Below are 15,127 nucleotides of genomic sequence, written 5' to 3' on the forward strand. Positions count from 1 at the left end.
AGGAAATGTGTGCGTGGCATTCGTACAATCGGGAATCGTTATGTTTGATTTGCGCATAATAGCTGGAATTTTCGGCGACACAATGCATGTGTAATTTTTGCATTCAGTTTTGGCAAATATTTGCGAACGGAATGAAAGTAAATGGCAATGGAATTTTGGCCCAATCGTTGGCACTGGCACCGCTCAGTTGGAAAAACTGCAACCTCCACAGCCAAACCACCGATTCAAGTGCAAATCGAATCAGCCTGGCGTGAAAACGCGCCAGGAAATCGCAACCAAAAAAATAAAAATGGGAAATATTGAAAAAAATCAGGCATATATATATATTATGTTATTATTGAACTCTGCTCTGCGGGGGGGAAAAGTTGAAAAATGCATTTTAACCAGGAGCGAAAAACGCAAAAACTGTTGACGTCGAAGGGCGTGGGGGCAAAGTTGCCACGTTCTGGTGAAGCAAGGGCAAATCAAATTTCCGGTCTCCAAAATCCTTTTTCCGCCATTAAAGTTGCATCTGCTTGGGCTTGGCGACGTTGCCATGACATTTCAGTCGAAACTGGACAATTAGTTGAGTTGCCTTCGATCCGGGACTCTGCTCACCATTTCGGTGATTTCCCAGCTGCCTCGCTCTGTTTTTGGCGAGCTCCTGCCTCTAAATAATCAATAACTGTCACACAAAACCAATTGCGATGTCCTGAAACTTTTCGGTGTGCCCAAAACAGAGCCAAACAAATAAACTGACGCGCTGCTTTCATTTGTTTTGATTGAGGTTTGCATCTCGTTTAAACCAATGAAGGTAGATGGAAATGCCATTCAAGGTTCAATGAAGAAGGGAAAATTTGATTACAAGCACAGCAGGTGAAAGTGCACTAAGAGAAAGTAATATTTCTAAAGGTTAATAAACTTACATTACTATTAAAGATTTTCAATAGTTAAAGGACTCTATTCTACCATTAACTTCGATGTTCTTTAGCTTCTTGGTAACCTTTGTATTTAAAGGAAAAATATTCAGCCTAATTAACTTAATTTTATTATTATAACAAGTATTATTTACTCAATGTTCTCAGTGTTTTTCCCTCAGAGGAAAAGCCTCTGGGGCAAACTTTTAGTTTTGTGAAATTAATTCAGTTTGCTGGCTGCCAAAACTTATTCGGAATGCCCAACTATAAGTCGACCTGAATTGTGCTCTCAAATTATCCACCACAATTGGACGAGTTTCCCACAATGTCTGCACACATTAATTTAATTTACAAAATACATCCGTTGAAATGGATGCCCGGATCCCATTCGATTCTATGGGTTTGCTTACCTTGCGGCAGTTTCGACACCGGCCACGCCTCCTGAGAAAAACCGAAAAAGAATATGCTGATCAACTTTTTTTCGTTGGCTTTTTTTTTGGGCTGACATTTGCACATTTTATGGTCCTTGGCCACAATTTAATGTTCAATGTGCTTTTTGCTGTTCTTGTTGTTGTTGTTGTCGCTCGTCGTCGTCAATGCCATTCACATTTTCGTTGTGGGCTAATTTAATATTGTGCTTTGTATGATTTTCACATATTATCAAGAAGTTTTATTGCGGCAATTGAACACGTTGTCAGGATGGAGAAGGGACTTGACTCCGTATCGTCGTAAAATTGAAGCACCCACAGTATTTTTGGATATTTATGTTAAGGATATTGTAAACGTGTGTGTGGGTGTGTGTGCGGTGCGTATACGTAATATGCGTATGCGGGCTGCTGCCCTCCGGCTTTTTGTTTTGTTGTTGTTTTTCGCCCGGGTTGTTTACTTTTATTGGCTTTCGGTATTATTGGTTATTGTGGAGGTCCTGGAAACGGGGCATTGGGTCTTCGAAAAAGGTACGCGTGCCTGTCTACTAGCTGCCTGTTATAATTTAACTTTTATTTCTCTATTTATGGCTTAATAAGACACACGTTCCGGAGGTCTACCAGCCAGTAGAGGATGCTTATCGGGCACTTAAACCAACAACTTTTTTACGGCCCTGGCCAAGATAAACATTTATTTAATTGCCGCACACAAAACTTTCACAGCGATGACAAAACACCACAGAATCTATGCTTTGTGTTGGGCTCTAGGGGCAATAAATTCATATATTTGCTTAGGGTAATAATTATCAGGACATGCCATTCCAGGACAAGTGATTTATCATGCCCAATAAGTGTCGAACTCAATGAAAACTTATGTTCGAGTGCTGATACTTGCAAGGCATAAATATGAGCATTTTCCTGGAGAAATTTATTGAGAAAAAGAAGGAAAGGAAAGGAAAGGGGAAAGCCAAGTGGTTCTCAGGATGATGGAGTAGGTACTTAAGTATAGGATGTTAGCTTTTTATGGTATTTATTTAAAAGGATATATTGGTGTTCAGTTTAAATTCCATCATTAGCTTTTTTTTTAAAGAAAAACAAACTACAAATTAATTTTAGTTTTAATCAAAACATCGTCGTTAGTCTGGCATTTTATCAAATAGTTTACAAAATTCCAGCGACTTTCTATTTAAAATATTCCTAGGCAAGTCCACCCTCTTTTAAGGGTTTTCCCCTTGCAGGAATGCCTCACTTAAAATCAACAACAAATGGCAATACAAATGTTGACAAAGGCCGGCGAGCAACAAATAGTAACAAGAAAGGAAGCTAACTTCGGCACGCCGAAGTTTGTATACCCTTGCAGATTGGTTTCGATGTTTATATTATAGATTTAAATTCTGAAAACACTCACAAAACAGAGTTTCATTACATTTTACGTATACCTATTATATTTACAGTTTGACAGTTACAGTTTTACATTCCCAGTTTTACATTTTCTCTACATCTACCGATCGGTTTATATGGCAGCTATGTGATATATTTGTCCGATTTTTATGAAATTTATACCATAATTCTAGAATAATAAAAAAAGCTTATATCTCAGAGTAGATAAACATACATACGTTGAAAAACAACGAAACTATAATTTTTTTTCCTATTTATTTCTCGACCGTTCCTATGGCAGCTATATCATATAGTCGTCCGATTTTCATAAAATTTTTACTGAAATTCTGAAATAAGATAAAATGGCCATATCTAAAAAATGGTGCAAAAATGTTGATAAACAGCCAAGTTATAATTTTTTTTTCTTCAAATATATCGAACATTTGTATGGCAGCTATATGATATAGTCGTCCGATCCGGCCCGTTCCGACATATATAGCAGTGAGAGCATATAGAAGACTATATGCAAAGTTTCATTCAGATAGCTTTAAAACTGAGGGACTAGTTTGCGTAGAAACAGACAGACAGACAGACGGACAGACGGACAGACGGACAGACGGACAGACGGACAGACGGACATGGCTAGATCGACTCGGCTGTTGATGCTGATCAAGAATATATATACTTTATAGGGTCGGAAACGTCTCCTTCACTGCGTTGCAAACTTCTGACTGAAATTATAATACCCTGCAAGGGTATAAAAACAACAGCCGCTGAAGTGGCACTTGGTGAAAATGGGGGCTCGGGTCGGCGGAGTTGAAAGGATGCAGCGTAGCAAACAATGTGGCAGCAAGGACCCTAGGCCTAGTCGCGGAAACTGCAACTGACCACAGGAGTCGGCCAGAGGACTCGAGAAAAATCGGGGCGAAAAAAAACGAGGAGTGTATTCCCCAGGTTACCACGAGCCTCTTGAGAAATAACGCTTAGCTTCTGTTTTATTCTTGCTTTATATTTTTCTGGCATTTGGCTTGGAGTTTCCCTCCCTCCCTCTTCAGTCCCAAGTTGTTTTCCCCACTCTTATTCTTTTTTTTTTTTTGCGTTTTTTGTTTTTAGCTGGTAAAGTCTATTATGCTTGCGAAAATTGCTTTACAGCTGCAAAACAATGCGGCAAAAAAGGTTACACAGCACAAAAAGAAATGCACACAAAAATGAATAATGACAGCGAACTGGAGGGAATGGCCTAGAGATTACTTTTAACTCTGTTTGGTTAGCACTGATGAAGTGGTGGCTACGGGATGCTCTTTCTTGAGAAGGATCACATAAAATATATGATTCTAATAGGAAAATTATGAATTTAATTAAAATAAATGGCATTCAAAACCATTCCTTAAAATATATCATTTGTATATTATGTTGTTTGACGTGACCTGTAAGGCAATCAATATTTTGGCTTAGCTTCCTTTTCAACATAATCAATAGACCCCACAAGTAGTAAGAGTATTAAAAGGGAATTTACTATCAAAGTCTCCGAGCAGCAGCAGTGGAATAATATTTGCTCCAACCTGCGGAGGGTCGAAGACGGGCAAATCGTGTGGATGGCTGAGGGGAGCGAGGGAAGTGCAGCTAAAATAATTCGCGCATAATGAAGCCGGAAGTGTGAATGCAAAGAATACAAGGAAGTGGAAGCAAAAGAACTTCATTATCAGCAGCAAGCAGATAGGGAAGTCGTCGGGCTCCTACTCCTGCTCCAGCTTACCGGAGGCATTCAAGCAGCGAAAATTACACAAAAAATCTTTTAGCCAGGATTTTCTAATTAAAGTTTCAGCAAACGGAACGCGGCGCCAAAGTGAAATTAATGGGGGCCAGACTGGCTTTTACCATTTTCCCCAAATATTTCCCGATTTACGAATGTGTTTTTGTGTGTGTGTGTGTGCTGCTTGGCTTTATGAAGTCTGCTTTTTCGGCCACTTAATCTGTTCTCTCACTCGAACTCAGCTGTTCCCTGTGTGTGCGTAATTTATTTGCAATCAATGCCGCCTGAAAGGACATTATTTTTACATTAAAGCAAGGGCTAGAGGTTATGTGTTTGAAAGAGAGAGATAGAAAAGGATACTGCCCAAAGTTGGCCAAAAATCTGTGCCAAAAACAAAGCCAACCAACATTTGGCAGCTGTCACATAATACGTCTTACACCGTGAAGGCATAAACAATCAGAGGAGACTTGTAAGGATAAATAAAAGGGAAAATCAGGTAGTAAATTCTAAGAGTTTATTAAATAAAGATATAGTAGTAACTTCATTTTAACTTATTGTATTGTTTTCTTTAAAATACAACTACTTTTGAAGAGAATATGAACAGCAGACATTGGCTTTACATTTAGCTCTATTCCAAAATATATACTTCCCTTTTTCCCAGTGTAACATTATCTCTTTGGGGCCTGGGATAAACTATTTGCGGAAATCGTCAGTGACATGTGAGATCTCACATTTGTGAGCTGTCATTTTTGGGGAAGGAGAGCAGAGCATAGAGCTTGCCGTTAATGCGAGTTTCATTAGGCAGAACGTCGTCCTCTTTCCCTTTACTTCACCGTGGCCATTGCTCTTGGAGCTTGGAACTCCATGTGTAGTATATGTTCTCAGAGCTGACAATCTCCCGGGAAAGTTTCTCGAACTCCCGGGCACGTATCGTGTGTCATAAGCAGGAAAAGCGGCTTTCGGTAGCGGCGACTGCAGCGGACACTGCAGAGCTGTGCAACGTTGGAAATAAAATTATTAACCCCGCTGCAATGCAACATAAATAGGATTAGTGTCTGCAGAAGAACAAACACGACTTGCGAGGCAAGAAGGAGCCAAGCGGCGAAGAAGTAGAAGAAACGCCACAACACAAAAGGCAAAGGCAGCCAGCAGCATTTGCATTTGCATGTTGCATACTTCACGGCGCAGTGCTCACATATGATAAACGGCAACGACAATGCCACAACCACAGACACGAACACAAACACACATTTACTCGCTCTGGCACTCACACTGCGGCATTCCCATTTCCCTTTTTGCAGTATCTGCTTTGTTTTTATACCCATTACTATAGGGGATAAGGGTATGTTTGATTTTAACAAAGCAAATATATCTGAAATGTAAAAAAATATACTATGGATAGTGTTTGTGTCTGTGGAACACTCTGTTTCCTACTCTTATAAATTCCATTATTTTATTTGCGTTATTTGCAGCCATCTTCCTTTACAAATTTTGGTACTAGGGCATCAATAAGTCGACTTAAGTCTTCTTACCTCTCACTTTGTCTTTGTTTTGTCTGGGGCAAAAATGCAGCTGAGCATTTTTCAGCAACTTGCAAAAACTCCATTTCATTTCTGCGGCTGTCGTCCAGTGTATTGACCCCTAAACGCCCTCCACACAACACGCTCACATAAACACAGATACACATATAGTTGCATTAGTGACAAAGCCATTCCAGTCGAACCCAAACCCATAGCGGTTTTTGCAAGCATTTTGTTTGCTTTGTGGCTTCCGGTTTCTGTTACTGTTTTCTGTTCCCTGATATTCCCACTTCCACAACCCAAAAATATACCCTAACAAATGCTCAACTCCGTTCAAAAGTCAAGGGCCGCGGGCACACAACTCAGTGTTTACCCAATCGTCGAATTTAAATTAAATATATGCAAGGTATTAATGTATAATTAAGCCGTCAATCGATCGACCTGGCCGTTGGGTATTTGTAAGAGCGCCATTCGAAATGGAGTCGGAGGGGACTTGACCGAAATGCCAGCGGCCAGTCAGCGATGCGATTTTCCCAGTGTGAAAACCGAGAAAAGCTCTGCAAGCAATTGAATTTTGTGGGTGTTTTTTTTCACAGAAAAATTCAATTCACAAAATGGTTGACAACTTTTAGTGAAAATATTTCGAAGGCTTTATATTTTTCATAAGTAAACTTTTTCACTTTTCCACCAGTTTCTGAAAAAAATCTAAAATTTAATCAGTTGAATAAGAAACTCCCACTCATTTTATTCATTATTAAGCACACTTCTTTAACATTTTCATTTAATTTTATTCAATTTCATTCATTTCCACAGGCTTACTTATTCATAAAATGCCTCTTAACATTTTTTCTAGTTCTCCCATTTAGTTTTTCACCTTTTTTAACACTTCATTTCCTTTTAATTTTTATTTTAATTATAAGTAATGACATTCTGTGCGGACCGGGCATCAGGTGGCAATGGAGAAAGAAACTAAGATTTAAGCTTGCCATTTTTTGAAAAATTATCGCGGAAATGCCAAAATGTTGAGCATACGCCCCGTTGCCTGCATGCAAATTTCATATATTAAGCCACGCCGAGGGCGGCGGCATCGCGACGTGGGGCAACTAGTTGTTTTTGGTTTGCATGGTCGAGGGCCATAATTGCAACATGCCGCACAACACACACATACAACACACACACGCCACTCAGTGGGCGACTTGGGACCTTAGCCAAGTCAAACAAACCGCGGGGCATAGCCAAAAAAAAAGAAAAAACAAAAAAGTAGAAAAAACGGGAAAATGGCAGGCCAAAAAAAAAAGGGAAAACTAAGGAAAGCCAAAATTTGTAGTTGTACTTTCAGGTTTGCCAGGGGCAAAAGGGGGCAGGAGTTTTCATATGGCTTTGTGGGTCTCCTGGCAGAGTGTTGTTATGACTTAATGTGGCCCAGTGACGGTTGTGATGGAAGTGCACTTGGAAAAATATATTCTTTATATTAAATACGAAATAATATAGCTTAAATAATACTATCTAGACTTAAAAAAAATATATAATTAATATTATAGGAATACTTAGAACTTTTTTTTTTATTTTTAGTATATCATTTTATATCTATTATACTTTTCTGTCAGTGCTTACAATAGAATATACAAAGTGCCTTCCTCGAGCCCATTAAACTGTCCGCAGTTCTGAGTTTACGACAACCGCACTAACTTTTACTTCGCCTCTGCTCTCTCTTTTAGGCCTGAGGCGGACCATCAGCCGGTACTATTCCCGTTCGAGTATGCAATGGCAGCGGGAGGGGCGGCGACGCTGGAGAGCCCGGCTGCGCCAGGACATAGCCAGGACATAGCCAGCGACAATAGCGCCCAGCGCCTTACGCTAGCCACAAAGGTTCGGCGAAAAGGACCGCGTCCACAGCGTCCCCAGCGGCGCCTGCACCCGCCCCTGATCCCACGTCTGCGCCAGATCCTGCCGCTGCCGCACCTGCTCTGGCTGCTGTGCTGCTGCTCCTGGCTGGGCCAGATGGGCCAGCTGCGAGCCGAGTGCCCGGCGGTGTGCGAGTGCAAGTGGAAGAGCGGCAAGGAGTCCGTCTTGTGCCTTAACGCCAACCTCACACATATCCCTTTGCCGCTGGACGCGGGCACCCAGCTGCTGGACCTCAGCGGCAATGAGATTCAGTCGATACCCGACGATAGCTTCGCCGCCGCCCAGCTGCTTAACCTGCAGAAGGTGTACCTGGCCAGGTGTCACCTGCGTCTGATCGAGCGGCATGCTTTCCGCAAGCTGATCAACCTGGTGGAACTCGATCTCAGCCAAAACCAGCTAACGGCCATACCCTCACTGGCCCTCTACCATGTCTCAGAGCTGCGGGAGCTTAGGTTGAGCGGGAATCCTATCCTGCGGGTGCCGGATGACGCCTTTGGTCATGTCCCACAGCTGGTCAAGCTGGAGCTGAGTGATTGCCGGCTGTCGCACATTGCTGTCAGAGCCTTTGCCGGGCTGGAGAGCAGCCTGGAGTGGCTGAAGCTGGATGGCAATCGGCTTAGCGAGGTCAGGAGCGGCACCATCACCTCGCTGGCCTCCCTGCATGGCCTGGAGCTGGCCCGCAACGAGTGGAACTGCAGCTGCTCTCTGCGCCCCCTGCGAGCCTGGATGCTGCAGCAAAATATTCCCAGTGGCATACCCCCCACCTGCGAGTCGCCGCCACGACTCTCGGGCAGGGCTTGGGACAAGCTGGATGTGGATGACTTTGCCTGCGTGCCGCAGATCGTGGCCACGGATACCACGGCCCACGGAGTGGAGGGCAGGAACATCACCATGAGCTGTTATGTGGAGGGCGTGCCCCAGCCGGCGGTTAAGTGGCTCCTGAAAAACCGCCTCATAGCTAACCTGAGTGCCGGCGGAGATGGTGACTCCGATTCGGAGCCCAGGACAGCGGCTGCCACGCAAGGCAGGAAGACCTACGTCGTCAATATGCTAAGGAATGCCTCGAATCTGACCATTCTAACGGCGGACATGCAGGATGCGGGTATTTACACATGCGCCGCGGAAAACAAGGCCGGCAAAGTGGAGGCCAGTGTCACATTGGCTGTTTCCCGCAGGCCACCGGAAGCGCCCTGGGGCGTCCGTATAGTTCTCCTGGGCGCCATAGCGGCACTTCTTCTGGTCGGTGGCTCCTCCTTTGCGGCCATCTGTCTGTGCTCTCTGCAACGCCGCCGGAAGCTGCGACTCTGGAACTCAGTTCCACCAGTGCGGCGGAGTGAGAGCTACGAGAAGATCGAGATGACCGCCAGAACGAGGCCGGATTTGGGTGGTGGGGCCAGCTGTGGGGGTGGCAGTGCTACGGGCGCTGGTCTCTTCCAGGATGCCGAGGAGCAGGGCTACCTGAGGGCAGCCCACACGCCGCTCAACGACAACGATGCGGGCCAGGTGGCGGCCATTGTGAATCCGAGTGCGGGAAGTGCTCAGCGAAGGAATGGGGACTATCTGCATGTGTCTACGCACTGCGATGATGAGGAGGAGGAGCAGCTGCAGCAACACCATCACTCAGGGCAGCAGCAGCAGAGCCAGCACCCGCAGCACCACCCACATCCCAGCCAGCCGCAGCCGAGGAAAAGCTCCCAGGGACACGTTGCCTCCGCATCCGGAGCGAATAACTCAGTGCCGCTGGAGGAAACGGATCTGCACATACCGCGCCTCATCGACATTGGAGGGTGAGTTACAGAGAGAGAAAATGTTGCTATTTAATTATAATTAAATATAGATTTATATTAAATATATTTTTTATGACAAAATTTTGGTAGAGGTTCCTTCCTTTTTCTAAGCAAATCTCTTTAAAAGTCTAACTTAAATATATTTTATTTATACCCCTTTATAATTTTCTCTTATTTTTGGCCAGTGTGCCACCTTTTGGCCCCTCCGGGCTCCCTTTGTTTCTGCGGTTCTCGTTACTTCGAGTGGCAATTGTCCCCCGACCGGGTGTCCGTGTCCCTGTCAAAGAGCTGTCATGCTCGAGTGCGGAACGCGCCCGGATCTCCGTATTGCGTCCGTATTATGGGCAACACTTGACACTTCCACTTTGAGCATGAGTGTGTGGGCCTATGCTCCTACCAACCCACACCCACCCACACCCACCCACACCTCGTTGTACCTCCTGCTCGGTCAGAGAAAACGCGCGTGCTAATGACGCGCGAAATATGCGAGCACATCCAACAACCCACACGACCGCTTCCACATTCACATCCTGCCCGAGAAGTGCTTTATTTTTGGGCACACGAAAGGCTCACTCTGCCTGATTGGCGCTTGTCATGTAAAGGAATGCGAGTGCGGGTTAATGGATGCATTGCTGGCTATCTTCATGGACGAGGACACTGCCAAATAACGAGAAACTGAAAAGTCAAGCACTCAAGGCACACAGGCAATCGTGGTATTTATACATGAGGAGGCCAGCGTCAAAAGAAAGATTTCGAAATCAGAAATATGCCATATCAGTGGGTCAAGTATTGAGGTCTCAGTTCGAAAATTCTTGTTATAATATTTATGACTTAATTTCACTAAACTTGTTATATTAATACATATTTATTTTGCATTTTTCCTTCCCTTTTCCAGCACCGACTCCGCCTCCAGTTCTATCTCCAGCCAGGTGGATGCCGCTGCTCGCCTAGCGGGCTATGCGGGACACAGCTGGAAGACCACGCCCATTGCCACCACCAAGATCAATTCGCCTCACAGCAAGCCCTTGAACCCGACACCTTCGTCAACCCTAAATCCTGGCAGCACAGCCTCGCCCTACTCGCACTATGGTAACCATCCGGCGGATGAGATGGCCACCTCGGTGTTCTGCAGCGAGGGTCAGGAGAGTGATCTGTTCGATAGCAACTATCCTGATCTGCTGGACATTGCCAAGTATGCGGTGGCACAGGCTCAGCAACAGGGCCAGGGAGGAGCCCCCACTCTAAACGGAGGCCTCTGCACCCTGCCACGGAAGCTGAAGACCAGCGGAAAGTATTTCCGCAACTCCTCGGACAGCCAGTCGCCGCTGCTGGCGGACAACTCCAGCAAATACGGGAGCAGTACCCTGGGCGATGGCAGCTTCCTCAATGAGGCCATGGGCCTGGGCAGGCGCTACTCCGCGGAGTCCAGCTATGCGAACTATTCCACCACGGCAACGTACACCGGCGGCGGTCAGAGGGCCAACAGCTTTCTCAATCTGGTGCAGAGTGGCGCCCACAAGGGCAACCTCTTGCCAGGCCACAAACTGGGCCAAAAGCCAAGCCTGCCCTCGAGTCCCGTGCAGCATCAGCGATCCCTGTCCAGTGCGGCCACGCCACTCTTGGATTTCTCTGCCTTGGCATCGCGAGCGGCCGGAGCGGCCAACTCCTCGGTGGCCGCCTATGATTATCATGCCGCGCAGCTGGAGCGGTTCCTGGAGGAGTACCGCAACCTGCAGGATCAGTTGTGCAAGATGAAGGAGACCTGCGATACCATACGCAAGAAGGAGACTCCACTGCGAGTGGCCATTGGCCAGTCAGCGGCCCAGCTGGCCGATCCCGTGATGTACAGTGCAGCCTCGCACAGCCCGAAGCCACCTCCCCCGACGAGTAATCTGAAGGCCAAGACCCTGTTGCCAGGACAACCGCCGGATCCGCCGCCCTATTGGCTGCACAGGAATGCCATGCTGAAGCGACTGAATGGAGATGGCGGAGGTGCAAATGGAGCAGGAGGTTCACCCGCCTCACCACAGCCCGGACAGGATATTTTCAAAAGCTAATTAGAGTCGTGTACAGCCGCAGGATCGAGGGAAGCAGAAGAAGGAGAGACTTCGCAAGACTTCGGTTAGCCGAAGAAGGCTTGAGCTTGCCGGAAAAGGAATTTTATTTAATAGAAAAAGGAGGAAATATAAAGCTTTAAAGTCCTTTATGATATATTCATTTAAATCAGGTTTTGAAAAAGGAAAAGAAAGGAATTTTATTTAATAGAAAGACAAGGAAACTTAAGGCTTTAAAAACCTTTCCATTCTATTCATTCCATCAGTTAAATTCGTTTTTTTATTACATATAAACCAACCGTTTTTATATCATTTCCTTTAATTATTTAGTTTATTAATTCCTACAAGTAAACCCCGTGCAAGCTCATAGCCCTTGATCGAGAAATGCATTTGTCTGGTTAAATAGTTAGGATTAGTTAGCTGGAGGACACTCAACTGGTTCATAGCCCAGCCCCTCTGTTGTATTATAGAAACACTTTTCCACTCTTTATACTCGCTACGCATTATTCAAACACACAAACTACATAAACCCCAAGGCAAACATAAAACATTGTAAGTGTATAGACAGCAAATCCTTTAGAAAAAGTAAAAACAAAAAGAATACTAAACTCGATCACACCTATGGGAACCTAATCCTAGTCCTAGAATCCCCCCAGAAAAAAAAACTCTCGTGTTAGTCTAACTACAAGTGTTTTGTACTTTAAGCGATCTCAATATAAAGGATAATATAGATGACCTTAAATACGATTACGAGTAAATTAAGTTTGAGTTGGCACAGACTGCAGGAAGGATCAATCGTTCAGTTCGCAAATTGTAAACCAATTAGATCCAAAAAACAAAACTCAATTCAGTCGATTGCGAAATTGTAATTAAAAACGATGACAAAACCGAAAATAAAAAACGTACTTTAGGGTGTCACTAAACTAAAGCTCGAAAAACATTTCACCCAAAACAACAAGAACAAGCAAAAATAAATTAGTTGAGAATTGAAAGAAAAAAAAATACACCCTGCGCGTTTTAATGGTTCGAATGGGGCTATTTTTTCCGGGTGCTCAATCGAGAGGCGTGCAAATGTCCACTTCCGGTGCTGGCTTTTCCGGGACAAGGGAAGGGTTGAAGGGCAAGTAATTGTCGCTTGTCGTGTAACGCGCCCAGTGGCTAGTGACCAGTGGCCAGTGACCAAGATTAAACAATAATTTCATACCATAAAAACCCAGTGGAAGCAGAACGTGGGCGTGGCAGGATACTCCCCTCATAGAGAAACTGCGGCAATTGGTTCGACGGCGCACATTTCTTTTATTTTCGCCTCGCATTCTCTGGCTGCCAAATGAAGTTGTAAAATGCAAATGAAGCCGTCGCCGTAGTCACATGCGCGTTAAAGTTCATGTTCGATGTGATGTCGCCATAAAGCAGGATTAAAACGAATTTATGAACCTTTGGCACGGTACTGGGGAGAACGACGACATGATAGCCGTTTTATGCCTTATGCCCCCATATCCTTCGCATACACAGAATGTGTCGCAGGAGCTTGACATTGTCTTTGGGCCGCAGGCATTTGAATGAAAAGCGTTGCCTACTTTTCTGGGGCCATTCGGGAAACATTGTGTAAAATGGAAATCGCCCTTCTTGCGTCAAGCGAATCTGAGCCGATACTCTGCTGCTTCCGTGGTCTGGGCCACATCAATAGCTCATTTGCGCCCCCGTGCATAATCTCATAAATATTTAAGACAGGTCCTAAAACCTACCCAAGTTGTAAATATTTTAAGAACGTTGAGAACGTCGAGTCAGGAATTTAAATCAAAATAAATCCGGAGGTCTGTCATTTACAATGTTGACATTTTGTAAGATTTTTTTAGTTGCATTTTTTGGTAGCATTTTAAAGGTAAAGGTTTGTATATATTTTATATTTTATAATAATATTTATAGTTGAATATTTATTTCTTGTATTATTTAATATTCAGTTTTGTCTTTAAAATATTATTTAATTATATTGATATAAGGCTTATAATATCATGTTTATTCCTTATTTTATTTTATGTTTAAAAATGTTTATTTCAAATTATATTTTCTATGTATTTAGATTTAATTTCAAACTTAATTTCCCACAAAAATACTATTTTTATATTCCCTGAAATCATTCCCCACCCATTTTATCATATAATTTCCCTTGGTGATCTCAATTTCGTTCCATTTGCTTTGATTTATACGTGAATAACATGTAATTAAGCCATGCCGTCTGGCTGATAAAGAGCCCCGGCTGGCTGGCTTATGAATTTCAAGCACGCAGACATGTCAGAGGCCACCGAATATTCAAGTGAACTTCACTTGGTTAGTTGGAGTTACTTACTGTTAACGTGGACCAAGGCCTGCGGTTTGTCGGCTTTAAAGACGAAAACCATTTACATTCGCCACATAGCACCCACCTCCTTGTTTGGGCCACCTTCTGTCCAGCTAAAGCGAAAATAATGAGCCCGTTGCTGGGATCTCGGTGTGAAGCCAAGTAAAGAGCAGCAACGTCGAGAGCAGTCGAGTTCATGTCAAGCTGTCAGTCAAGGTCGATTTCGTTTCCCCAGCTGCCTTCCTGCAACCTTTCACCTGCAGTCCAACGCCCAATGCCCAATGCCACCCACTGTCCTGCCTTGCCTTGCACCTGTCAGTGGCAAAAGGGACGCAGGACGAAGGATGGGCTAGATGGGAGAGGCGGCAAGTGCCTTTTTGTCACTGTCTTGTGGCTGCTAGTGCAATTTTTATATATGCGGCTAGGGCAGGGTATTAAGGATATATACGTGACTCGGTAAGATGTACATTTTAAACTTTTTGAACACTGTTAAAAATAAAAATAAAATTGAATAGAAGTATAAATAGTTTTAGTATATTCTTAAAGAATAAATTGGTTTATATTGCATAATTTTCATCAACTATATGAACTTCTTTTTAATTAAATTTAATTCACAAAATTTCTTCAAGTGTCTACTGCCAGCTTGATTTTCCCTCCGAGTTTTGGCCAAGTCGATGAAGGACCTTTAAGCTGAGTACCAACTAGTTGACTCCTCGGGCTTGATAAAGCGATGAGCGGAGCTAACAGAGCAATGTGTGTTATGTGTATGTGCCCAGGGAATTTTTCCATCATTATCAGTGTCCTTGTAGCCGCTTCCACATGCCACTTAATGCCAACGCAGCAGCGGTGCGCCGGCTCTCGTTCCACTTTCATCCTCCTTGTCGTCCTCGTCGTCGTCATCTTGGCGGCCTTTGTGGTGGCATCGCACAATTGCATACCACCCTATGCCCAAAAGCCACCCCTCCACACCATCCTTCATGCCTCCCTCAACGACCATTATATTCAAGCATTTTCGTGGCATAAGTTGGCACTTTAGCGCCAGGCAGCTGCTACCTGTTTCAGTTTTTCA

At 44.2% G+C, this 15,127-nt stretch overlaps 1 protein-coding gene across 2 annotated transcripts in view; it reads left to right on the top strand.

Annotated features, from left to right (window-relative positions):
- The window catches only part of kek3 (kekkon 3), a 35,860-nt gene extending 23,183 nt beyond the window's left edge, over window positions 1-12,677 (top strand). Inside the window, exons 3-4 of one of the 2 annotated variants that reach the window (XM_017183161.3) lie at window positions 7,693-9,666; window positions 10,562-12,677. In XM_017183161.3, the coding sequence (XP_017038650.1) occupies window positions 7,739-9,666; window positions 10,562-11,723 (3,090 nt within the window). In that variant the 5' untranslated portion in view covers window positions 7,693-7,738 and the 3' untranslated portion in view covers window positions 11,724-12,677. Of the gene's footprint in view, window positions 1-7,597; window positions 9,667-10,561 lie in introns of those variants that run through there. The other variant, XM_070289162.1, reaches the window with a different exon arrangement.
- Window positions 12,678-15,127: the final 2,450 nt, after the last annotated feature.

This window comes from Drosophila kikkawai, chromosome 2L (genome assembly GCF_030179895.1).
Source record: "Drosophila kikkawai strain 14028-0561.14 chromosome 2L, DkikHiC1v2, whole genome shotgun sequence".
NCBI classification, from domain to species: Eukaryota; Metazoa; Arthropoda; class Insecta; order Diptera; family Drosophilidae; genus Drosophila; species Drosophila kikkawai.